Source organism: Eufriesea mexicana, unplaced genomic scaffold (genome assembly GCF_001483705.2).
Source record: "Eufriesea mexicana isolate 0111107269 unplaced genomic scaffold, ASM148370v2 scaffold9187, whole genome shotgun sequence".
NCBI lineage: Eukaryota > Metazoa > Arthropoda > Insecta > Hymenoptera > Apidae > Eufriesea > Eufriesea mexicana.
In genome coordinates this window covers 107,541-134,019 of record NW_016916911.1, presented here as the reverse complement: position 1 = coordinate 134,019, position 26,479 = coordinate 107,541, and the positions used below count along the sequence as shown (strand labels likewise).

At 39.5% G+C, this 26,479-nt stretch overlaps 4 protein-coding genes across 6 annotated transcripts in view; 3 read left to right on the top strand and 1 right to left on the bottom strand.

Moving 5' to 3' along the window:
• Window positions 1-3,255: 3,255 nt before the first annotated feature.
• On the top strand, window positions 3,256-4,506 carry U2A (small nuclear ribonucleoprotein polypeptide A'-like U2A). Its single transcript, XM_017907806.1, has 4 exons — window positions 3,256-3,416; window positions 3,507-3,547; window positions 3,764-4,340; window positions 4,425-4,506. Exons 1-4 carry the CDS (start codon window positions 3,335-3,337, stop codon window positions 4,463-4,465), a joined length of 741 nt encoding a protein of 246 aa, XP_017763295.1. The 5' UTR covers window positions 3,256-3,334; the 3' UTR covers window positions 4,466-4,506.
• A 404-nt stretch (window positions 4,507-4,910) lies between these two features.
• On the top strand, window positions 4,911-6,100 carry ND-B18 (NADH dehydrogenase (ubiquinone) B18 subunit). The gene is made up of 3 exons (XM_017907809.1): window positions 4,911-5,096; window positions 5,596-5,764; window positions 5,852-6,100. The coding sequence occupies exons 1-3, from the start codon at window positions 4,991-4,993 to the stop codon at window positions 5,943-5,945; spliced, it is 369 nt and encodes a 122-aa protein (XP_017763298.1). The 5' UTR covers window positions 4,911-4,990; the 3' UTR covers window positions 5,946-6,100.
• Window positions 6,101-7,805: 1,705 nt separating this feature from the next.
• The window catches only part of LOC108553069 (elongation of very long chain fatty acids protein 7), a 21,309-nt gene continuing 2,635 nt past the window's right edge, over window positions 7,806-26,479 (bottom strand). Inside the window, exons 2-5 of the mRNA XM_017907826.1 lie at window positions 16,869-17,209; window positions 12,690-12,827; window positions 11,265-11,507; window positions 7,806-8,311 (exon numbers count right to left, since the gene is read on the bottom strand). Coding sequence (XP_017763315.1) covers window positions 8,132-8,311; window positions 11,265-11,507; window positions 12,690-12,827; window positions 16,869-17,207 — 900 coding nt within the window. The 5' untranslated portion in view covers window positions 17,208-17,209 and the 3' untranslated portion in view covers window positions 7,806-8,131. The remainder of the gene's footprint in view (window positions 8,312-11,264; window positions 11,508-12,689; window positions 12,828-16,868; window positions 17,210-26,479) is intronic.
• sit (stuck in traffic) overlaps window positions 8,296-26,479 on the top strand; it is a 49,878-nt gene continuing 31,694 nt past the window's right edge. Inside the window, exons 1-3 of one of the 3 annotated variants that reach the window (XM_017907823.1) lie at window positions 19,171-19,345; window positions 21,000-21,307; window positions 22,553-22,676. The gene's annotated coding sequence lies outside the window, so the exon portion shown is untranslated. Of the gene's footprint in view, window positions 8,362-19,170; window positions 19,346-20,999; window positions 21,308-22,552; window positions 22,677-26,479 lie in introns of those variants that run through there. The other 2 variants (XM_017907824.1, XM_017907825.1) reach the window with 2 other exon arrangements.

The window sequence follows — 26,479 nt, the reverse complement described above, 5'->3', positions numbered from 1 at the left end:
AAGCAATGGCGTCGAATGATAGTAACCAACCTTTTTTTTCCGTTTCATTATGTCATTTGTCTATAAATACGATGAAACACGATGAATCATAGAATACTCTCGTTTTTATAAATTCGTTACTCGCAAAATCCAGCAAAAGTCAATTTGGGAAGGATATTATATAACAGTTGAAAAATTCCAGTTCACTAATTCTTTACGATTCAACTTTACAACGTATTATTAATTTCGCCGTGTTTTTCTTCGGGATACCTCATGGAATTCCATGGTAAATAAACAAGTGAAAACTGCGTTTCTTTATGTCATCTACATAATGCATCTTTCCTTGTTCCACTTAACCCCTTGAGCTATTATGTCATAATAATATCACATTATAACGATGTACATATTATGGATCAAGTAATTAGTTTAAGCATTGCGCATAATGCGGGAGAAAAATCGGGAAATATAATAAATTCAATTTAATTTATCCTGATTAGCATTTACGACATAACCGAAGTTAATTCACAGTGACTATGACGCATTACCCAATTTTTTTATACACACGAGTCTTTATGTCGTATACCTTGATTCGCGTACTATGTTAAAAATTCATTCATCGTATTCATCTGTTTCCGATTTATGTATCTATGTATCAGGATCTGTTCCAAGATAAATTTAATATCATCTTTGAATAGACTTTGAATAATGAACCGTAACGGTCGAAGGATTAATAACTGGAAAGACGTTTGTTACATCAAATATATTTATTAACGTTTAATTCATTATGCTCGATTTGGTACACAAATGGCGAACGGATATTCGCCATTTTACTATTTTATGCGATTAAGTCGAAATGTTTCTGCTGGAAATTGATAGATGGTAATTTCAAAGCGAAATACCAGCGGTAGTGAGTTATTTACTTTAAGATTTTTGTTTAATTATGTTAATTTAACGAAATTTAATTATTTGAGTGAATTTAAGAGTTTGGTATTAACGAAGGAGCAATAGATTTAGGGATTATAGATATAGGGATTATACAATTCCCTTTCTCCATTCTCTGAATTTGCTTGAGCCAACATTATTGAATGCAAATGACGCATACGTATAGTCTACATACATTTATGCATAGTATTATATATAATGTAGAATCAATTACCCGATGTACACGCTCATGTTAATGAACCATAGGCCACATTAATGGAGGTCATAAAGTTAAACTGTTTCGTTCAGTATGCATTGCGTCCTTGCTATTGTTTAGCATTTATTTATCGTTTTACAATTCTACTTAAATCGTTTTTTCCCATATTTTAATTGCTGAACTTCAAAATCTACCAATTATGTAAATGACCAGTGATGAAATTAAGAGTATATCAATGACATAAGTATCATCACACACTTGCTTGTATTTTATATTGTCGATTGTTACAAAGATATTTACTTAACGAATCAAACATATCTCTTGTAGTTAACTCATCATTTTATATTGGTTCGAAGAATTTTAAATATTCATTTATTTCTTTAATCTCAGAGGCTGTAGGACAATTATTGTTTCAATTTACGATCGCAAAAAGTTGTAGTGTTGATTTAATAGCTTCATCACTTATTCAAACATCTGTAGGCATATTAATTGAAGAAATCCTGATTTTATATGATAGTAAGTGCGAGTTAGTGTTTACCACTTGCAGTTTATGCTGCTTCCTTTGATTCGAAGAATAGCAATCGCAAAATTCTACACGATCATGACACATTATCTAGTATTTATGATTTTCTGTAATCTTTCGATATATCTTCGTCATAAAAAAATACGATTTATGGACATATTTCATTTCCAGAAAATTTATTTTCTTTTTATTAATAAAAAATTATATTAATTATATTGATCTTTTGATAAAATATCTACGAATGCAGCCATAATGTATTTTATGAAAACGTACAACGACGATTTCGTGTAGTTATTCGACCAATGGCACATGTACAGCTTGTACATATTTTCGATATAATATTTGGTCACTTGCTTGTAGAAAAAATATGAAATTAGAAAACGTAATTGTTTCGATTTTGCAACAACGTTGCAAATAATAGAGGACTCTTCAGATTGGTATAATTGTTTCACCCACTTTGCTTCCATTTCAGTATAGAAGTTAGAAATAAATTAAAATTAGATAATTGAATTTGTCCACAACTCTTTATAACGCAGAGACATTGTCCCATATCGTAATTTGAATCAATCATAATTTATAATTTAAGATGAACGTCATAATCGTGAACTTTGATTCCCACTGATATCGAATAATCGAATAACATAAACTTTTAATATCCAGATCACATTCATACTAGACACATGTACAATGGAACATTGATTATTTGATCATGCTCTACTCATTCTATCGTAATATACACTTTCTACATTCGGATAATCGATAATTTGCGTAAAATTTCACGGATAATGACGTTCCACTGTAGTAAGCATAACTACAGTAAGTGATTCAAAGAAATGTTAAATATATAAGCATCTTTTGTTTGTATCACAACCTTGAATTAGTTTTGAGTAAATAACAATCGCGTTTAGTAATACGAATAAATTTTCCCAACTTTATAGTTATTACATTTAGTATTCATTAAATTTTAAATGTCTGTCCTTTGCAGAGAGATAACTTCTTATTCCGAGAGAGATAAATTGGTGATTGTGACAGACTTGGTTTCATTATGTATATTTACGAAAGTCGTTTTTTCCAATAAATTTCGGTTTTGTCAGTATTCTGCTTCGTCCATTTAAAAGATTTTATACTCGAGTACTTCGTTGTTACTTCATCATTGTTCTTTCTAGTCATTTTATTTTTACCTCTTACTAAGAAATAGAAAAATTAATATTAAACATTTATTTTAAGACAAATTTGTGTTATCTGCTTTATTTACAAATTATTCATATTATTTATAAATCATATCTAAAGGTTGTAAAGAATTGTATTGTAAAAAAGTATTTTAATGTAATACAAGTAAAATAATGTAAAAAGAGTCATATTTTTTAATTGTTCAAGATATTAAATAAAAATACACTTTTGATGATATGCGATCGGTTAATAATAAGAATTTTAAAACTGTTTTATTTTAAAAAATGAGCCATGCGATTATGATTTTTCCTTTAAATCTTGACTTATTATTTATTAAATAATTCCATAAGAATTAATAACTTAAGTCTGTTGGTTACCCTGAACTATGCATTGTTTGGCAATCAAGCTTACCAATAATGAAACTATACTCCAATTCTAACCTTAATGGAAAGAGTATTGTGATTATCAAAGATTTGTAGTACGCTAATTTTTGTTGCAATTGTAATTAACAGTATTGTAAAATAATGGTTAAATTAACGCCAGACTTAATTCAACAATCTATGCAGTACATTAATCCTGTAAAAGATCGAGAACTAGATCTTAGAGGTTTGTAAATAAAGTATATCTGTATGATATAACCTAAAATTTGACACCAATTCTTTAATGTTTAACATTTTTGTATTTCTTTTATTACAGGATATAAAATACCCACAATCGAAAACTTGGGCGCAACTCTAGTTAGTATTGTAGTTGATAGGTCTTTGTATTTTATCGTTTTTAAAATATGTTTGTCTTTTTGTATATCATGAGTATTATCTACGTAATGGTTATTTTTGTTGGTATTAGCTATCAGTTATTTCATTAAGTACCTGAATTTCTGAATAAATTTTAATATATCAATAGGTTCTGTAATTTTGTCAAAATATCAAAGTGCAGAAGTGATATTTTTTCAGGATCAATTTGATACCATTGATTTTTCTGACAATGATATTAGAAAGTTAGATGGATTTCCTCTGTTAAAAAGAATTAAAACTCTTTTTTTCAATAATAATCGCATTGTCAGAATTGGTGAAGGATTGGAACATTGTATTCCAAATTTGGAAACCCTTATGTTGACTGGAAACATGATTCAAGAACTTGGTGATTTGGAACCACTGGCACAGTTAAAAAGTTTAACAAATCTTTGTTTGTTGCAAAATCCAGTTTCTGCAAAGCCTCAGTACAGACAATATGTCGTATTTAGATTTCCACAGTTGAGGCTTTTAGATTTTAGAAAAATTAAAATGAAAGAACGTGAGGCTGCCGTTGCATACTTCAGGAGTAAAAAAGGAAAAGAAATGGTTCGTGAAATAGCCAAGAAAGTAAAAACACAAACATCTGGTATGTCTTCAGATAAACCACTAACAACTCCAGAAGAACGTAACAAAATTAGAGAAGCTATTACAAATGCTTCTTCCCTTGAGGAAGTACAACGTCTTAGTAAATTGCTTCAAGCTGGACACATGCCTAGTGAAGACAGATTACAAAATGGTAACTAATTAAAATATGCAGGGGCAGTGCTTTTTATATTTTTATGTTCTTAACTGTGAAGGTACTTTGTATTTATCATTATAGGAAGTATAATGCCTGAAGCAATGGAAGAAGAAGATGATTAAAGTATTATCCATATTATTTCTAGAAGTAAATCGATTGAGACAAATTTTTTATATTGCTGTAAGTATATGATTATAGAAACAGTTTGTTAAGCTAATAAGAAAATATGTACTACACAAATGCATTATTATTTGAACATGATCTTAATCTGTCAAAATAAAATTATTAAATTACCTTGAAGCGATTTTATAAACATATTGTATGATGTCAATCACTTTTGAAACTATTTCTAATGCACATGTATATTTATTTCAGTGAAATTTCAATAAACTACTTGTTTAGACAAATATGGCAATATGTGTAAATTTCTTCTTCATGTAAAACAATTTTATTTTCAACAGAAAACATATCGTGTATATTGCGTTAAAAGTTCATTCAATTTAATGTGTTTTTATATACATCTTACATAAAATTACGTAGCATTAAGAGTACACTATTATCACCAGATGTCAGTATTGTGCTTTGTAGAACCCGTTTTTTGGGGGGCATATATTATTTTTTGGCAATAGCTCTATAGCAGTAATAAAATGGGTAACACGTTCCAGAAACTGTTTAGTAGCGATCCTTTTCCAGCAAGCAAAACTCCATCTTTTGATTCGCATTTTGGCTTTTCGGGTGAACGTAAAAAAAGGGGTAAGTATTTTAACCTAACCTTTAATATGCACAACTTATATTCTATACATTCTATTTTTATATTTTTATACTAATATAAATTATACATATGTAATTCCAACGTAGTTTCACATAATTACAGATTTTCCATTAGTATTTTATTATGTCATTTTGTTTAAAACTTTTGTATTTTTTTTCTACTTGTATTATAAATACTTCATCAATGGCATAATCATACATGTAAAACTTTTGATTGTTAAATAATTTTAATGGTACGTCCTATTTATCTTTCTATGACTTTTAAAGTTTTATGCAAATAAAGCTAAAATATAAATGAGAAATATGAAATGCCTCATGATAAATAAGAAATGTGTGAAATATCTTGAGCAGAACTTCATTTTCATACAATTCTTATATCTGAATGTAAACGACATAAATTATTATTAAAAATAATTTATAGGTTGATTAATATGTATTATACTTAACTGTGAATGTTACTTTACATTTATGTTTGTTATAGTTGCGCCTGTATCCGAGGACGTTTTGGTAGGTGCCAGAGTTCCGCTGAAATATAGAGATTATTGTGTACATCTTTACTTAGAGGTTGAGAAGTGTTGTAAGAAAGAATTTCCTTATTTTGCGCTATGTAAGGGTGTCTTACATAGATATAAACAATGTGAATACGATGAGTAAGTTTTCATGGAACGATATTAGTAATTATTGTTATTTAATGTTTATTATGAACATTGTTTAGTTATAATTTATATATGTTACAGCTATGTTTTAAGAATGAAAGAATATGAAAGAGAACGTAGGCTTCTACTCAGAAAACAAGCAAAGGAGAATGCTTTGCAAGCAGTTGCAGTTTAGATTTTATATTACCCAAAGTTGTTCGGATCTAGAACATGTATATATGAAGTTTACATTGTAAAAGTTATTACAATAAAGAGTGAAAGGTGTATATTAGTAGAAAAGTGTAAATATTATTATTGTTACTGTTATTATTCTCATGTTTTTCATAAAATATGTTAAATATGGTTTCCCATGTGTATAATACAGCTTTAATATTTGGCCTTGAAGTGGACAAATAATATTACATTTTTACCTTTCTGTACAAAGAAATTGTTATTAAAATAGTTTTATGTTTCTTGGTATATAGTTCAAATTTTATTTTTCCCATTAGTTTCCATATTGTCATCTATTTTATTTGTTTATATATGAATGTACATAAAGGACATAGAATGACATTATTTTACTGTTTTAAATAGGTTGTACTTTACAAGTAACTTAATAACATTTATTTGTCATATTACAAAAAAATAAAAGAATTACATATTTACAAAAGGGTTTTATCATGCGCGGTGCACACTAAATAAATTACAACCGTAGGATGAGATTTAATGATAAATTCCTAAAAAAATTATCATATTGCTAATGGACAGATTCATTTTTTCTGGCTATAACCATAGAATGAGCATCTCTGTCCATCCCTCTGGAAAGGGCGTAATCAGAGAATCGATAAAACAAAAAGTGTCTGTATTCAGTTGGCTTCTAGTCAAAGCTTCGCACATGCTTACAAGGGGGACTTCGTTTATAAAAAAAGGTGATTCGAGTGAGTAATATTTAATCCTCAAGAAATGTATAGATTCGATGTCCGCCTTTCGTTGTCAAATGCTATTACATGTTTCCATCAGGTTAGGATCAATTATAAATTTTATATTATTGTCATTATTCGATAATCGTTTCTCTTCGGTATCATAAATCTCCTAACGTTTAACCTGTATGTGATAATGTTATATGGAACAAAGGTTTTGACAACACTCAGTGTAGAACGCTATTTTATGATTTTATATACAGTACTAAAGGAATAACTATGAAATTCGATTCATTCCTCTATTGATCCAACATCTTGCTAGCTTGTGGAAATTCTTCAAATTATCGTGTTTGTATTGTGTTTGTAGACCAGTGACAAGTATGAAAATTGATATCGTTTTTGATTCGTAGTCGTATAAATCTCTGTCCTCGCGTGGTCCAACGGCGTGAGCGTATTTACTTATTGCTTATGGGGTTACTTTAAACACTCGAAAGTACACGATAATAAAAAAGAAATATATAAATAAATGTAAATAGAAGATTGAGCTTGGATGTTCACGAAGTAGAGCCATTTAAATACGCGGAATAATTTGTTTGATAAATTAGACGTTCATTTTCCACCTAACCGGATAAACCTCTTTTCTGTTCGATAATCGTAAGAAATTTACTTTAACGTGGAATATGTTTTACGTATCGCATAATTGGCTCAATACATGCAGTGTGTTAAATACAATCGCGGGAATGATCCCGTGGCGCGTACTAGGACTACTATATTTACAGTAATCTTAATTACAGGTTCGGCGATGCGTAACATCTAGAGTAAAAAAGGAGCGCTAAATTAACGAACCAAGGACCGATCGATGTATCAAGTTACGTCGATTCTGGGTTTTCGATGCACTTTTTCACGTCAATATAACCTAAGGTGAACGCAACGAACTCGACTGGTTTTACCGAAGATTCATGGTACGTAGTACAAAGTACGTTAATATACGTCAGGGATGTTCACCTCTAATAATTGGTGAAAATTTGTTTCAGAACGAGTGCTTCGGAAGCCCTGGTCCAAGCTGTTCGCGAGACCTGAGATGTCCTGCGGAGGATACGAGGGATAACGAGTGAAATCCTCTTCCATACGGAAGGAATCTGTAAGCTCCACCCCAATCGAACAATCGTTCTCGATCCTCCAGACGATCGATCACGAATCGTCGTCTAATCAAATTGCCTCTATCGTGATCGATAGCACGTGATTGTTAATTTACTAACATTACTAGCATACTCTTTCATCATTTTTAAACTAAGATAAAACGTAAAGTTTAAGAAGTTCAAATTTGAAATGATGGCGTCAGAAAGATTCGAAGACGATTTCCTGTGTGATCGATTCGTGATTATCGATCGTGCATGCGTGGCCGAGAGGTCAACGCGTTGGAGCGTATCGCAGGCAAATTTGGAATAATGCGCGATAACGTTTATTCGTTTTTCAGCTCCTTCTTCGTCCTGCCCTTGTTATACGCTCGTCGGTAGAAGTCTGAGAAGAGGATAAAGAAGATCGTTGAATGAAGTAGGAGCAGCGCTGCCACTAGCTTTGGGTAGCCGCAGTCGAAGACCAGAGCCTGAGTGCTGTGCACGAACACTAGGAAGAATTGTACCTGCAAAGATGAAGATGTACTGAATTGTCTTACGTTGAATCGTGTTAGCGGTGAGTACACATTTTACAAATCCGATTTCGACTAGTTCAAATCGTTTTAAATTTAGGATATCAATGACTCGAAATTTGGCGATATCACAAGCGGCAGTAGGTTGGAAACGCTACTGCCTTTCTCCTTGCAGGAAAAGCGTAAAGTGTCGCAACTTGAATTATGCCACGACGATACACGAGCTACCATCGAATTAATGGACTATGCGTTATTTATGGCTATGGTAATGACGCAAGAATAATCGGCAATATTTTGTACAACCTGCGTGACTGTTTGATTGAACAAAATTCTGGCCAATAATGTGGCGCAACGATACCCTTCGCTATCGATTAATCCGTGGAAAGTAAAATTCTACCTGGTAGCGCGAGATATGTAATCGTATCGCGCTCGCGAAACAAAGTAATTGCTAAAATGCTAGTTACAGTTGCCTTCGTTTTGGTCGAGTAAAAGGATCTGAGTCATCTGCGAGGGTATCGTGAAAAGAAAAGGAGAAACAACTACAATGAAATCTGATGAAAATACACGACTCATCGTTGCATCGTTTACATTTGGAATATTCGTTTCACCTGCAAGTGGAAACTAGCATTTGTCATCTGCAATGTTTCGTATCGAGAAGCTACTAGAAGCTGACCCCAGCGTCACATAGTTCTAAATAACAAGCTGTTGCGGAATATCCACGAGAAGATCCATTACCGCAAATGTAAACGAGGGACAGAGGCAGGAGTTGTCCTTTGAACAATTTACGTGATCGTTCGGGAAATCAATGGTCTTGCGAGATAAAGCGAGGTAGGCAAGCGATATAGGTGAGACTTTGCAGGCATGCAACAGATTGGTAGTAGTACAGCGGCCGACGGCGATGGTGATGGCGGTAGTGTCGTGGTGGTGGTGGCACGCTGGTATACGGCATATCGGAATGCCAAATTGTTGCGCCACCGCAACGTAGTCGGCCGAGTCCGGCCAAAGCAAGTCAGCCTGCAACGTTGCCCAACGTTGTACTTTTCACTTTCCCTCACCCCTACCATGTGTTTGCGTGAAATTTTGTTCAGAGGCTTGCACGGGTGGCCAACGATGGCCCAGAATTCATTGGAGACGCTGACGTCGTTGACATCGACCCCAAGCCAGATATGGTTCTTTCTCGCGCTTCTTTTCACCGAAACTGATTGTCAGGAGGATCAGGTTCTGATTGCCGTCAATTAACGTCACCGCAATCTTGATGAGACACGGTAGAAATACTCGTCGAAGAAATACTCGAAGATTTTCATTTCGAATCTTTCGGTGTAGTCGTATGAGGATTATCGGCGCGACCAGTAACGAGTATTTAATGATCCCTGTTGCAAGATCTCATTCGTGTGGCTAGGACAAAGGCTGTTCTTCAAGTTAAAAGGCTAAATAAATGTAGTATTCTTATTGTTTCACCTTGATAAACGTAAAATGTTTAAAAGGTTTAATAATATTTGAGGTTATGTCCGAAATTATCGAGGCATGGGTGTTGGGTGTTGTAAGTGCAACTACGCCATACAAATGGTTCGCAATAATTCAATTTGTACAGTGTGCATTGATCATTGGTTTTCTTTCTCTCATTCCTACATTGCGCGAGTTCCAGCAGCGCCACACCAGCGCGCTGTTTATCCAATTAAAAGCTGGTAAATTCGCGATATGTTTGTTTTCAGTGCATTTGCACTCCGATGCACCCTGGGAGCGGCGCGCGCACATGTACGTTGCATTCGACGTGTCGCGGCTCCGCTCACTTTTATCGATGCAGATTATTATCCAACCGGGCTGTAACACGCGCGTTGTGCAAGAAGAAGGTATCGCGAATCTTGCTCTAAAAAGTATTTGATATCGGTGTCCGTTTATTGCGCGATTCAAACATGGTCACGTGTCCGTGCAGCTGAAGCAACGCGCCATATTCGTTTCCTTTCATTAATCTTCTTAGATGTATTATCTTTCTTCCTTCTTCTTTTTCTTCCCATATTAATCGTTCTTTAGAAATCTTGAATTTTTTTCGAATCGTCCTCGAATTTCTCTTTCTCCGATTTTATATTTCTTATTTTATCCTCGCGCGTATCTTTTGCCTGTACGAACGTGCTCGTAGTGGAATGAAGCATGGCGGGTTGTCAAGCATCAGGGGCGTCTCTGCGGATACGGAGGACATCGTTACAAACTCGACTGTCGCGACTCGGTGAATGCGAAACTAAAAGCCATTCGTTTTGGCGTAGTAAGGCCCAGTTACTTGTACACATAGTGTTACAACACAGCGTTGTCTGTATCGAAAGCAGTTGTCCGTTCACGATTATCCGTTGTAACACGCCTTTTAACGTGCTTCTGGTGGAAGCTTGCACGCGATCGGAATCGTTGAGATTTTTCTGCTGCTTCTTGGCTGCCTATGCAAAACGTCGCGTGTCCTCGCGTCTCTTCGTGCTCGCTCGAGAACCGTGCCACAGATACTCTTGTTCATATTTAGAGGTAAACGAATGCTCTGATTTCTATCGAATAGAAATATTCATACGGTGATCGAGCATCTATTTTCTTTGAAATAAATCACATTGTTTCCAAGCAAGAATTCGTCTGTTGGTGAGCGAGATCGTGCTTCATGTAAAAAGAATGCGATTATGCGCATCGATTGCATTTGTAATGGATGACCATTGTTTCGTCGCGCTATTTGTTAATACTGTTGACAAAAAGATGGACACGAAGAGATGATAAGAAGTAAGGATAACTTTTTTGTTACTTTCTGTTTCAGAAGTGGTAATAGGTAACTTCTAGTGTCTTGCCTGGGTTGAAAAAGTAACTAGAAAGTCATATATACAGGAGTGAATGGAATCGGCAGTTTCGTGATATCGCCAAATAACTAATATAAATATTCACGAGGATTATTTTCGTTAATGAAGCTTCGTAAACCTACCAACTGGACGGAAGTGAGGTGCTTCTTCCACCATAAATATTTTTGGTACTCCGGTCCCATTGCGGACACCATATAATACAAATACATTATCACGTGCACCGCGTTGTTTATAAGGTTTCCCAAAGTACCGTGTCCTCCAGCGATGAATTTCACGCAAATCCATGTTTCCAGAGGTGTCAAAGAGTGATGGTACAGATGCAAGAACGTCACTTGGCTATCCTTCTTGCGCAGAATGAAGAATATCTGAAAGTTCGTAGTACGAGTTAGAGCATGATATTACTGTCAATGAAAAGCTATCGATGAGGTAATTCCTAAGAGCGTTATTTCTTATAACACACGAGAGGTAGAGAAAACAGCGAATAGTATTTGACTCCTCGTCGATTGCAGCCATAAACGACTGATTCATTCGCTTTTAGCGTAACTTGTGACGATAATTTCCTGTGAGAAGCTTGCGTTGCGTCGTGGATTTATATCTAATATCTATCATCCATATTATAATTATTGCGTATATTATTTACATTATTATCTGTTATGTCACCAGACAATTTCAATGTAAAATATTACATCGTTAAACCGACACCACGTGTTACCATGATGTCTTGCCACATTGTAATCCACGAGGTATCGATTCTTCGATGAAATTGGCGTTTGTAGAATTTTCAACATTCGACATTTACGATGCTCTTCTAGATGTTTCTTCGCTCGTAACCACGAGTCAAATATTTTTCGCCTGTCAGTCTGCCGTACCTCGTGTAACCCCTTTGTAGCAGAATATTTCTATTCGATGCAATTCGAATCTTACGCTTCGACTAGACCGACAAGAACTCTGATAAGGATTCGTTACGGTCCGTGGGTCCCCGTGATCTAACGCCACGTGTTTTTAGACGATCTCAAATTTTTCGTGGAGCAAGAAGCGAGTGCTATTGTATACAATAACCGACAAACTTGAAACGTAAGCTACTTCACTGGAATACTCGATCGATTTAGCATTATCTGCCTATAGAGCGTATTTCGCGTGCGGATAGTCTCGTGCAGGTTAGCAGGTCTTTGCTTAAGGACTTTATTCCGCAAGAAAAGACATAACGACCTGGGTCGCGATGATGCTATCGCTGACATCGCGGTTTCTCTCGCAACACGGCTTTCTTCCACGACGATCGTGGTCGCTCAACAGTCGGTCACTTTAGCCAAACCGATCGGTCAACTAAAAACGCGTGTCGCAACGAGGGATCGACTTGTCCGTGTAAAACTATCTCGAAGCAGCTTCTGTTTCTGCTTCAGTGGTCGATTTCTACGGCTAAAGAAATTCGTAAAATCACGCTGGTCCGGAGTCCAGCATCGTGAACCCGGTCGATCCCATGGATATTTCGTAACTCGCCGATCTCTTCCTCGCTCTCCTCTCCTCGTTGATCGAGATCTCGTACGTACCGTGTCAGCGAACTCCGTGAATTTGCTGATGAAGTACCACCAACATAGGTTCGCCATTCGAAGGGCAGACGGGTTGTGGGAGTAGTCCACCGGTTGACACTTGTAACTGTAGTCCAACAGCCAGCCGGACATCAGGTGCTGCGAAACAGGAGCTCACGGTCAAGGTACATTTCCGATCGTATGTTTCGCTTAGCGAGGTATCTATTCGATTATCGTAGCCGCGATTAACGGATTCATTAATATCACCTACGATATGTACAGAAAGAACGAATACTGGAAAGTGGGTATGCATAGGAATTTTTCTCGGCTGTCTAGTGACTCAGAAAACAGGTGAATAATATTCATGGTTTTTCAGCGCCAACTGCTTGCCGGGATATCCGTCCTGCTTATGATCTTGGAATTTTAGTGACGTCAAAGTTTTTAACGCAAGTTTTAATTGCCAGGCAGTTCGAGGCGAAATCGATGATCGGAAAAATGAGACGTGAAAGGTATTTCGTCACCGATTATTATCGTTCGTACGGTATGTTTTTGCGAACGATAAGTAAAACATAATTGAAAGTCACCGTCAGCTCGCAAGTTCGTCGTGTGGGCAAAATCGTTCCTCCAAGTGTTGGCAAATAATAGTCGAACACCTCGACTAGTCATTTCTTCGACTTGACGAAGATTAACGCTACCCTCGTCGATTTTCCAGTTACGATTTAATCGGTTAAAAATTGCCGCATGGAACGAAGAGTAATGGGACGATTTTCAGTTTCCCTGCGGTTTTTACCGTAATGACCGTAACGCGTAGTCACAAGCGGGATCGAGAACGTGATTTTTTGTGTCAACTGAATATTTCGAAAGAGCCACTTATGTTTAAACTGGAACCTTCACCGATACGCGAGGCCACGAGGTTCTTGTTCCCTTTTCAAAACGGCGGAATTCTCTTCTCTTCGCGATGCGTTTCTAGTTTACAACGGAAACGAGCAATTCAAATGAAATTCGGCCAGTTGCTACGCTTAGCTCGAACAGACTACAATAATTCCAGGCGAAAAAGTTGGTCATAGAACGTCCAGTAGTCGCGGATCCAAAGGATCGCGATGCGCAACTTTCTTGATGTCCGATAATTTGTAATTTGCTACCTCTCATCATGAAAATCTTTCGTGTAGAGAACTTTCTACGGTGATTCCCTTGGATCTACAATGTTCTCTAATTTTCTAACTTTCTTACCGCAGTTAATGGCGACGTGTCATGTTAGCTTGGGGTGGCTAAGGAATCGGTACAGTTTCTTGCGAATTGAGCTGAACTTGTTTTGCGACGAGATATTAGAAATTGCTAGACACATGATGTCGAAAGTCCTGACGTAAGATAACACTGATAATCCTCTATATGATGCGTTTCGAAAGTCATTAGCCCTGATATTCTATTAGCTCATAACACATTCGCAGCCGCTAATTTGTTCACTTTTCCAGTACCGAAAGGTAGAAATAGAGGAACTCAGAAGCTTCGAATAAAGGAGTCCAAAGGCTAGTTTACCAGGAAGATATATATGACAAAATTTATTCAAAAATATCACAGTAAGAAACTGTTTTCTAAGATCACGTCGAAGAAAACCAAAAGCAGAATTCGGAGTGACGAGACTTTGCATGGGAACCAAAAGGAGAATTATAAACGATGCGAATCCACGTCAGTGGTGGCCAGAAAAAGATCAACGAATGATGCGAATTCGTGTAAGTGACAGCCAGAAAAAGGACGGTCAACGATGGAAATTCACGTTCGAGATAGCTAGAAAAAGGATGGTGAACGATGGAAATTCACATTCGCGACAGCCAGAAAAAGGATGGTGAACGATGGGAATTCTCGTTAGTAACTGCAAATGCGTTAAAAACGAAGAAAGGTCACACCGTTTCAAAGGATGCTCTTATACGCTTCGCGTATCTTCAAAGGCGATCTTTGCCTTGTATACTCTGGGTAACAAATTGCGAGGCGTTTCTAGGATTTATTAACAGCTTGAACAACGAGGACGTTGACACTCGAACGTATCACAGGTATCTGTTTAGATGCACGAATTGCGAACGCGTGGTTCGTGGAAAGTCGAAAACAGGATGCTTCGCCTTTAACGAACCGCGAGCTGGAATGTACAAATCGATTGAGCAACTTGTTGGAAGGTTTGCGAATCGGCCTGCGCACACATAGATCTATTTTGCTTTTTGCAATCGTGCGTTTCGCGAGTCGACGCTTTCTCACCCCTTGTTCGCCAGTTGTGCGATTCACAATCACAAAGATCGGCAGTGGCGGTGAACGGCGGTTGTCCCCTTTCAAAATTGCACACCGAATGAGTCGCACAAAATTTCGAATCGTTTCGTACGAGCAACTGAAATGGAAACTCTGCAGTTCCAGCTTGAGGACGTTGTATTTTGCAACGCGACTTCTTTTTTCCTTGCGCCTTTCGAGGGGATGCACTGGATCGTGGTTGGTCATAGTTGCTTCTATTCTCATGTTCCATCGATCAGAACAGAGGACAAATTATCATTGTACTGTCTTTTCTAGGAACGCTAAACGATTGGAACCGAACTCTTCAACTTTGGAATGAAGCTTGATCGATAGATGCAAGATCAGACGAAAATGGATCGGAGAAGAAATGCCTGACGCGATACATCTTCTTATTCACAAGCGACTACGCGTGAAATATGGATTAATAACGTGTAATTCCGTCCTAGAAATCCCGTGTTACGAACACGAGTGTTGCGCTGGAGCGAGAAACATTGCGGTCCGGTCGATTAACTGCTCGTTAAGAAGATCGTTTAGCATAAACGCGAGAATGCTTCGCAATGGATTCTATGGAACGTTCGAGTGGTTGGCGACTGTTTATTATTATGGCCAAGATACACAGGATCATTCGCCGATAGGAGCAGGTGCCTCTACAGAATAGTTACATAAATTGGAATGTCACGTTTCGCAAGAGTCTTCGGTCGAATCTTGCCAAGAACGGATCAAAGTCCGCGCGAGAACAGGAATTAGCGATTCAAGGTGATCGAGTCGACGAACTAGCGATTTTAGATGTCCTTCGAGGATATTAGAAAGAGGAAGAAAAGAAGACGCAGGTCATTCACATTGAACTTGTTAGCCCATCGGTTTCTACGTCCTTTTTCGAACGTCTGGTCGAAATCGACATCGTAGTGGCTGTTATCGAGGACCTGTTGTGACGTATTTGATCAGCCTTGGAGAGACGGGTCCCAGATCGAAGGACACATTCGGAAATCATCGACTTGTTTTTATTTATCACGAAACGAGAAGTCGAAGTAACCGAGGCACACGAAATTCGCTTTTTCGATTGACTTTTTCGATACCAAAAAGAAACAGTCACGCCTGTTTCAATCTAGCTTATGGAATTGAGAAATTTAAGAGACTTCTGGCTCGACCAAGGCAGTCGAAAGTCGAGCAACGAATCTGCCGAAATTGCATTTCGTTTGATTGAAATGCATACTAGATTCATCATGGTCCAATGAACACGGCTCGAAAGGTCCAGTCCGCTGGCTTGAAATTATTTTTAATGCCGGCACTATTTGCTAAGGATCGGTATCGAAGTCACGATCATGTGTCTCGACGAAAGAAGTCGTCTAGGTCGCAGAAATAGCTGTATAGGAACCGATCGAACGAAGGATTTCGCGTGCTTTCACTGTTACACTTGGAACTAACGCGAGACCTATCGAAATCCGCGTACCTATCATTTTCGTCTCGCGACCCACTTGCAATCGCGATGTTCCTCGGAGAGAGGCAGCTGCAGATCTGACAGCCGTGAACTTTGGATCTAGCCGGTGCATCGATCTCTCGCGAATCTTTCGGCTGCATCCTCGTCAGCCTCTCAATTTCCAGTATTTAGTGAAAGCTCACGTGGCTTTCCAAACGTTTCTGCAACCTTGTGGTAAGGGAAACTTTTCGACGACGTCTGGTTAGAGGCAAGCATTCTCTCTTTAAATGCTACTCCAGATACTTGTAATTGGTCTGAATTCCTATTAGTTCGAACGAGACCGTGTGTAAATATCGCGTGCTCTGACTAGCAGAGGATTCCTTTGAGTCTGGAGAAAGAGGGAACCAACGAGCTACTTTCGAGTATGAACGATGATTCAATTTCTTGATCGTACGCTACAGAAGTGGTATTTTTATGCTCGTGGATTGTCCGGATCGCGAGCCGCTTACCTCGTAGAGCATCCCTAACGAGAAGACTACTTGAAACGCGTTGTACGCTACCAAAGCTCCCCTGAGTTTGAACGGTTTCCTGTTCACCATCACCCTTGGACCGAATATCGTCACACCGTATAGGTAGAGGAGTACGATCAGGAAGGTCGGTATCGGTGAGTCCATCAAAGGCCAGTCGCTGACTCGAGGGTCCGAAATCGTGGTGAGAATTTCCGTGTATTGGTCCAGCGCCATTCTGACCAGTCCTTGGGCACCCACGAACGTTCGATTCGTGTCCGTCATTTCCATTATCGGTTCCGGTTCCCTCTCGGCCACCAACTCTGCCGCAGCCGACGCCATTTCTAAAAATGAAATAACTTTTATTTTCTAGAAAAAGAGAAGTTGGAATGCGACGTGTCGAGAATAATTTCTGGGATCGTCATAAAAATTGGCAATGATCGTTAAAAGTGCTCAGAATATGCGCCTTATTCGACTCTGAACAACCCAATCAGTGACTTTTATATTTAAATATGGCGTAGGTAGGTAACGCTAATTACAGTAGTACAACGAAAATGCGTAGATTTATATAATAACGTTTCTATTGCAGTAAAAGTCGATATCAGTATTCCCAAAAGTAATTGCACACTTTCAAAAGTAGAACAAGAACAAAAGGTGCGGAACTAGTGGTTCGGACTGGCTCGGTAATTCTGGTGTTAAGTCGAAGCGATATTGCATAAGTTATAGTCGTTCTTTTCGTAATTAGGTTTCGGTGGCCAGTGTACACTTTTCAACGTCCTTCCGAAACGCACCCGCGTCGATCAGTCACTGTGGCGATGCCTGACGATTCTTTTCAACTGGTTGCTCAGCACTGAAATGCTAGGAGTGGTCTCTGTGGTACATCGGAGATACATGCTGCATCAGGAAAGATCAACTGAACGTATGGTAACGATCTTGCGCGATTTACGAGCGTTTTATTTTAGACAAATTCGAGTCAGATCCTCGAGCTACTCTACGGTTCTAAGCACGTCCACGGAGAACGAAGTTGATCGATGATCGAGTCGCATGGAACATTGAAAGCGAAGTACGATGGGTCAAGAAGTTCGTCGAACACGTCATTCCTCAGACTTCTGATTGCATTGTCCCTGGGCTATCAGCTTTCCTCCGCAGATGCTCGCCTCTATAAATCAACCATCCCTCGGTGGATGCAACTCGGTTACGAATTGCAACATTGCAAGTTCGCTATATTGCGAATCGCAATAGCAGCGGGTCGACAGGATTCGACGACTAGGTCGACTCTCCTCTTGAATCATCCATGATCATCGCGTTTCTCTCTCGCCTCGCTCAATTTTCTCCTCGAGCGTCGCGTAAATACAATTCTCTGATCATCGTGCTCGGTTTCCCCGATTTACAGATTTCTTCTCGAGAGATTTCCACTTTTTTCCATTAACGCGAGTTGTTTGCGATCTAGAGAAACAGTCGGCGATATCTTTTGTCATTCTTGGTAGTTCAGGGACTCTTTTAAATAGGTGTCCATCTGCCAAAATGATCTTTCGACATATTCAAAGCTGAAACTTTTCAGTACAGCAATAAATAATCTAAGCTATTGATTAAAATATCGTATAAACTTCGTGTTTAATATAGAATGAGACCGTGACAAGGAATAGTCTCCGTTCTTCTTCTAAAGAGTTACTTGATTATTCTTCAGGCTAGTAATAGTTTATTTGTAATTGCTACTCGTGTAGGTTCAACTAGACCAAACTTTGGAACCAGAATTCGGAGGAAATAATTCGTATCGACGACGCAATCCCCGATGTTGATGGACCAGCTTTTTTCGCAACCAATCGGGATACTATTACGTTGTAAAATTATACCGCCTGAATCTGTTTATGCTTGTCTGAAAGCTTCGATGTCGATCACACGTTGTTCGGGCTCGAATAGATCCGGATTAAAAAGAACCATTCACCCCTTTCCCATTTCGCGACCGTGTTTCATTTCATAAGACGGGTTATACAAATGTCGTAACTTTGTAGGCGCGCGCATAAATGTTCAATTTTAAGTTGACGCAATATTTCCAACTTGTTTTCTCGCCACTTCTCGGTCTGCGAAAAATGCTGCTCCCCTTTCCCTTGCGAATTGCGCGAATCCTGCACCATTGCGTACGATCAACCACCGGATGTGCCCCTGTTATCGGAAGCGAAGTGCAGTTTAATTTCTAATGGTCGGTTATTTATGTTACGTTCTTTTTCCTTTATCTGTTAATTTGTCGATGTGTTCATTGATTTATTTAATACAATTTATTTATTCGTTTCCTTTGTAGTTGCTGATAATTTCGGACACGTTTGCCAAGTGTTTCTTCCCATGATCGAGTATCTTCCGAGGAATTACACCTCGATTAGTCTTGTCGAGTAACAGGAATATCGAAGGAATTTAGTGCATCTGCAAATGAAGAGATTTAAGCAACGTCCGAATTCTTCCTTGGAAGACAAATATGTTTATATGTATGTTAATTTATGCATCTTAATTTATGCACGTATCTGCGTCAAATTTTCCAGATGTTTCGCCCGGTTGATTCAGGTACATTTAGTCGGTCGATAAATCAGAATTACATCAGACGTCCTGCGAAACATCAAACGCTTTAAATACCAACCGGTGTTTTCCTTCGATAAGGAAATTCATTCGCAGATTATAGTAATAGCCGAAGGATGCAGGTGTAACCATAATGATATATTTTGACACGGTGGGAATGATATCGAAATTAATTGCACACCCGAGATCGCACGATATTGTTCAGCTTTCGCTGTCCGAGGTTCCCCTGATCACGAGTTGTTCGAAGCAAAGCAAGCATTGGTATTGTTCTTGCCACCTGTTTACTAATTTAGATACAGTAGAACCTCGATTATCCGAACCAATGTTGACACACAATCGTTCGAATAATTATATTTTCCCGATGATCGAAGAACGATATTTTTATATATTGAAATATTTTCTGAAACAAGGATATGAAACGAAGATCGGAATTTTTCTCAGAGATTTAACGCATTGGACGCATCAGATTCCTAGTCGATATTCTCGTTGTTTTAAAAATAGAAATCGTTCGCTATATGGGACGCGGCTAATTCGAGTTCCACTTTCCAAATATGAAAGCTTGTGGATACTTTAAAATTCTCGGGTGATAATCAGATTTCGGTTCTCCAGCGTTCTTCGTGCATGAAAGATATCTCGATCGCAGTCTGGACATCGAGGCATCTTTGTTCCTCTAATGCGCGATGAGATATCTTTCTCTCTTGTTTTTCTATCGAAATAGAAACGCATGTCGCATCTTGCTGAATTATTTCGCGTTTCCCGGGCGAATCAGCTGGCCAAGTTTATCGCGCGAATCACTGTGAAATAATGCACGGTGCATGAATGCGCAATCTTGAATCTCGTTAGACACGCCGAGCCGGTCGCATAACTAGACCAGAAAGCACCAGTCGCGCTACAATTGAGTACGTCGAACGTTCTAAGGCCAACGCTGGTCGATGGGATTCGGTGTAACGAAACCGCAATTTCGAGCCACGAAAACTGGAGTAATGGTCATACGTAGCTGCCCCAGGAAGGTTGCTCAATGCCGTTGCATCGTGCATTCCCTCTATCTCTGCTCGCCTATAAATCCGTTTTCCTCTCACCCGCTTCGAACGTGAGCTTGCAGAAATATGTTCCTGCTCGTTGGCCCGAGAGAAAAACGTTCGATTAGAAAGAAAAATGTGCACAGCGTAGGAACTTTAGGAATTGTAGAAATTTTCGAGGAAGTAACAATAAAACAACGGAGTAGAAAACGCGTTTAGATCGAGTATCAACTTAGAAATCTTCTAACTGCTTAAGTGCCATTTTTGGGTACCATTATTCCATTATTCGGCTGAAGACTTTCGATTATTCCGAGATTTTTAAGTCGAGACGTGTCCTACATTGCTGGTGCGAAGTTTGGGAAGCAAAAATCGGAGTTAATTCGAGAGGATAATTCTCTTATCGCAAGTTGGGTTCCGTTTCTAGATTCTCGGGCGTCAAAAACTCAGAGAAACTTTTAATCACCTTGTTCATGCCGAGATTCCTGAATCGTGAAACAGCCAACGAAAATCTGACCATACATTCCAAGGAACGTACCGTCTTTTTTAGGATACGATGGGACGCGTGTGTGTGGAGCGATAGATTTGTCTCGTTTCACGGCGACGACGGAGGAACGGTACTTGCTACAGAGAAAGTCCCGGGACCGCGAGAGGCTGTAAAACACAAAAGGATGGATACTCGATGGTCAGTGAGAAAAAGAAGGAACAGAGGGAAGAGAGAAAGGTTGCCGGTGTGAATGGAAGGAGAGACTTGGAACACGTACAGCAATAACGATACCGGCAACGATGACGCCGATGACGAGGACGATGGTTGTAGGAACGGCACCGGCTAAAACTCGCTTGCTTGGAGTTTAGTAGGTAAGTGGGTCAACAGTCCGGTTAAATGCCGATCAGCCTTTAACTCGTCCTCACCGCTTGTCACGATCTTGCTGACTGTTGCCGTTCAGCTGTAACTCGCACGTTTTCTTCCGCGGTCTATATTTACCCCATCTATCAAACGTCTTCTCTTTCTCTTATACATTTGCTCCTTTTCCTTCCAGCCCTCTTTCCGTCAACTTGCATCGTGGTTTCTTCCGCGATCGACCGGAAGCAGTCACGTTTCTCTGATCCTATCTTGGCGATATTGATCGACCGATGCAGAGTCGAAGATAGCGAGTGTAGAAAACGAAGAGGACGATTGGGTAGACACTTCTCCGAGTTCTGTTTTCCCTTTCTAGGTCGTCTTAGTGTTTAAAAGACGAATGCATGGCGACCTCGTTGACAAATCGAACATTATCCGCGGATCTTTCGCTCGCATTTTAATTTCACCTGCGGTTCTTATCCTCGATAACGATGTGGTCATGTCCTCGAACTTCTCTCCATTTTCTTCCTCATCGTTAGCATCGTCTCTTTCTTCTCCGTTATTCTTATCAACCTGAGTAGCATTTCTACTCGCGATTTGTCATCCTCTTGGTCGATCCTCGGATGCGCACAGCGATTCGTTTCCTCTTTCATTCCCAGCGAAACTGGCTCGGATGTAATTCATTATAATTCGAACCGCGATCGGCGGGAAAATGGACGCGGATTTCTGTTGCTTTCTACGCACAGATACCGGATGGATGGTCGTGAATAATTATGGGCGTTTGTATTAGACCGTTTCTTACGAGATGCAGCAACGAGTTTCGAGGCGTGTACGTTCCGCCTTCCTTTAATTTCTCTTTCGTTTTTTCGACAACCTTAACCCTCGTGTTCTTGGCGCAGCTCGAGAAATTCAGCCGCCACAAATTTATTAACCGAGCAGCCGGTTTTTCGTGGAATTTATAGCCGTGCAACGTTCTCGGGAAGTTATTAGTGCCGAGCACTCGACGAAACGCCATCTTCTCCGTTCTTCTACCCCGACGCTACCGCCATCTTATCTTTCTTTTCTCGATCTTTATAATTTAGCATCTTGGACGTGGTTTGCCTTTTTGTCTCGACAGCGAGAAATGTAACGATCATTTACTCTGCTTTTATAGAAATTCTAGAAGGAAGCCTATTCTCAATAGGTGCTTTTGTATCTTAGTCAAGGTTGCACCATTGGTTCTGCGCGAGGAAGTGTGCTTCTACATGTGTCGTATGTTTCAGGATCATTTTGGATAATCGTGTGCATCATTGCTGAAAAATATGGTCATCGGAAGGCATGGTTTTTAGAACAAGAAGGAGGCACCAAATTTCGAGACAGGAGATTAAGTTTAGGTTAGGTCAAAAGGTAAATAGATACCAAGGGTATTTAATAATTTCTAAGATATCGATGAAAGACTTTCCGCATTATACGCAGAAATTTGCTTACGATGTGTACTTTTCGCGATTCTTTTTCATTTTTGTATTCTGAGGATCGAATTATTTTATAAACTTCGATTAAAAATTACGAGATGTTTTTAGCAATTGCGATATCTAGTAATATATCGCCATAAAGAAGAAACTGATATTGTAGAAAATTTGAATATAAGATCGAGATTTAGCAATCGAAAGTGTGTCAACCGGGTTGCGGTCCTTAAGGAGCCAATTCGTCTTAGGAACTGCTCACTGTACTTGCAGGTTTCAAAGTGCCTTTCAAGGTCACTTCCAAGGGCACAGGTTTTCCAAAGCAACGAAATAGCTAACTTTAGGTACACGCGGCGAAGAAGGAGTGAAAAGAGAGAAATTTAACGGTACATCGTGCAGCTTATGAATTCGCTTATCCTGAATGGCTCTTGTGCGTTCCGCGTTCTGATAGATGACACCGATTCTTCTCTTCTCACTTTCATCTCGCGATCCCCGTTTGGACGGAACGGTATTGGCTTTACGATGGCCTCGATCATCGTGGTAGCTCCGACCGAGTGTCTACGCGTTTTCTAGCACTCGTGCCGCGCGTACTTTTCCAGGAGCAACGATTAAGAGATGGTATTATGTCGACGAAAGTTATTAATCTCGGTTTGTTCGTTAGCTGTACTCTCAGTTGATCGGTAATACCGGTTCGGAATTTTTCGGACCGTTCCTCGAGCTGCGTACGAGTAATCTCTTCTCTGTCTACAGACCTCATTTGTCAAGATCTTCACGGTAGCCGAGAGAGCTCTTCAATTAGGCAAGGCTGCGAATTGTCGAGGTGTACGTGAGACAGAGGTGTTCGCCTTGGGTGCACACTAACCAGGAAGAAACGCGAAGAAAAGATAGAAGACTGGAATGTTAATGCGGCTGTATATTAAATATTACCGTCATCAGTGAGCGAAAGGAGTAGCGATTAGGTGATCGAGATAACTATTCAAATAAGTTTCTTTTTCTATCGGCTTTTCGCCGAGTTTTCTACGGTCCAATCTTGCAAGTCACCGATACCTTGTTACACGCATTCGTTACTTTCATTTCTGTATCGCTCAACCTAAACAAATAGCCCGAGATAGCTATCCAGGCGACAGATATAGGCCTATATCTCCTTAACCTTGGTATCACTTCGCACGACCGATTGTGTAATCGCTTGTACCTGTAGACATCGTCGATTCCGATCTATCGGCATCTTCTTTTTACCTTTTACAACTTCCTACACGGCGACGTTTAAACGGGAACAGGGCCTAATAGAGAAGAAAGCGGCCAAGTGAAAAATCTCCCTTTTTGCCTGCATTTTCTCCGCGAGTTCGTTGTCTCGGATATTTTGTCCTTTTTTCCCTGCATCCGAGCGTGCTCGGTGCAATGCACGATTGTCTGCAACATCGTAAAAATGTTTTCCAAGGACCAAACGCGTTCGCAGTTTCGCCTTCTTGCGAGGCCGCTTAATTGCACGTCACGGGAAATTTCCAGCTCGCTGTCCTCGTACCTGTACGTTGATCGTGAATATTCAGGACTCGATCGCCCGATTTCGCTGGAACTTCATCCTGTTCGGTTTTTACGCCATGTGAAAGCCCGTTTCTTGGTTAAGGACGTCGGATTATCTGGTTTCCTTGTCTCGTGGACCTTCTGCGGTGCGACCGCGTAGCAACGCGTCAGACGCCGTCAAGAAATTGCCTTCCGAAGTTTATAGGATCATTGCAGTTTTTGCAGTTACGCCAGACAGGCGAGATTAGGCGAGGTTATTTATCACCGAACGAAATATCATCGCGAGATCTCTAGACTTTCACGTATCTCTTAGTGACACGACAGTTGCCTGTATTCATCCTTAGGACCGCGAAAAAGTGACGTCTTTACTGCAAAAATTCGCAGTCGGTTTAGAAAAATAATTCCTACAGAAGTTTCCAATTCTTCACTAGCAATTTCTAATAAGCTTATGAAAGTGTTAATTACGAAAGTGGCAAAAATTAATCTTCTTAACTTTTCCCAGGTATATCTGGCGAAATTAATTTCTACCTCTCTAATTCTCAAACGAACTATCATTTTATCGAAGGTACACGTTGATTTTGCAAAAATAATTTCCTCGTGAAACAAATTTTCAATCGCTTTACCAACAGTTGATAATTAGCCTGCGAAAATAATTTCCCTATGAGCTAGTTCTGTGAACTTTCATCGAAAATAATAATTGGCCTAGTTTGATAACGAAGTTAACATCCGAAGAGCGAAGGAAGACCAATGTTTAATTGTTTTAATCGTCTCGCAGAAACTCGTCGCGTTCTCCACCGAAATTTTACATGCGAGGCTGGTCTGAAAATGGTCCAGCGACCTTGTGCCAAATATTTACGCCGCGTTTCGTCCAGTCTGTTGCATAACTCGTTTCACGTGCTCACATTCTCCCGAGGGTTACACGAAGTCAGGTAATTGACCATGCAAACCGAGAAGAGACAATTTTTCGCTCGGTTTCCGACAGTTCCTTGTAAAAATTCTCCAAAGACCGCTACCAAGCGTAGGATTCTGTTCCTATATCTCAACTGACCGTGTCGTTGGCTCATCTGGAATAACTATAGCAATTGGCAAATAGAGAACGAATGGGGCATCTATTCGATTTCGCATAGGACGCTCAAAACGAAGAGCAGGAACTCCGATAGTCTCGAAATCGACGGCTTTCGAGTAAGTGACGATCGAGAATTGCTCAGTGAAACAGGCAACGATGAAATTCCCTAGTTACCGCGTGGTAATTGCACACTAGCTATTCAGCGGAGTTACACGGTAACTAAATCACTCTCGACCATATGCGTCGGCTACTTGTGAAATGAAGCTGTTAGCAGATACGATCGCGCGATTAATAAGGTTTGTTTTCCCCGGCGTGAGGTGGTGCAACTCGTGAAACGATTTGGTGAAACGATTTGGTGAAACGATTTTGTGGTTCTCGAGATGGACAACGAAATAGTGACAATTGCAGAAGAAGTGGGTCGGATCCTGAAGATTTCGTGCCCATTTGTCTACGCTTTTTCAATTCGATTGGTAATGCGTTAAACCAAGTGCGTACGAGACATTGACTTTGCCACCGAGTGTACACTAAGGCTACATCGTCGGAGGAAAGCCGGTCTTCGTGTTAATAAAACATTAGTTCGTTGGCACGCGTCAGCGACGCGTTACCAGTGTTGCGCCCGTCTATACATGCAAAGGCAACTGCTACGTGGAATTTAATCACCATTGCGGTAATTCAGTCTGTAATTATTTGCACTATATTTCGCGGCAAGTTTCACATTCGACGAGAGAATCGTCCTGGTTGTTCCATAACACTAGCTATTCGCAGAAATTCTTGGTCGAAATCGACAAAGATCGGTAGAAATTGCGCGTATAATCGCAAGACTGTGAAATTCGTTTAGTAATGCAGATATAAAGGAAAGCGAATCCAGTTCGCCTGGAGCAAAAAATTCGACTAATCGATGTTCTTCTGCGAGGATGGTAAAGAAAGACCCGTTGTCAGGTGCGAAAAAGCATCACCGTGTCGGCGACATTCCATCGGCCATGTAACCAACTGTTTGTAAAGCAATTTCTCTTTAATGGAAACGGCTATAGGTACAAGGACGATTGCTCGTAGTTCGAGTTATCACCCGCGGCAGTGGTAACTTTCGCGTTTTAGATAACGCGGCAGCCGTTCGCGAATAAGGTCCCAGACGCTAAAAGGGGTCAGACGCTCTTTTTCAC

Bases quoted from the DNA above. Each gene is read 5' to 3' on its own strand.
- ND-B18 (XM_017907809.1), top strand. From the start codon at position 4,991: ATGGGTAACACGTTCCAGAAACTGTTTAGTAGCGATCCTTTTCCAGCA. The intron at 5,097-5,595 runs GTAAGTATTTTA...TGTTTGTTATAG, and splicing joins GGGTGAACGTAAAAAAAGGG to TTGCGCCTGTATCCGAGGAC. The intron at 5,765-5,851 runs GTAAGTTTTCAT...TATATGTTACAG, and splicing joins AAACAATGTGAATACGATGA to CTATGTTTTAAGAATGAAAG.
- U2A (XM_017907806.1), top strand. From the start codon at position 3,335: ATGGTTAAATTAACGCCAGACTTAATTCAACAATCTATGCAGTACATT. The intron at 3,417-3,506 runs GTTTGTAAATAA...CTTTTATTACAG, and splicing joins TCGAGAACTAGATCTTAGAG to GATATAAAATACCCACAATC. The intron at 4,341-4,424 runs GTAACTAATTAA...TTATCATTATAG, and splicing joins TGAAGACAGATTACAAAATG to GAAGTATAATGCCTGAAGCA.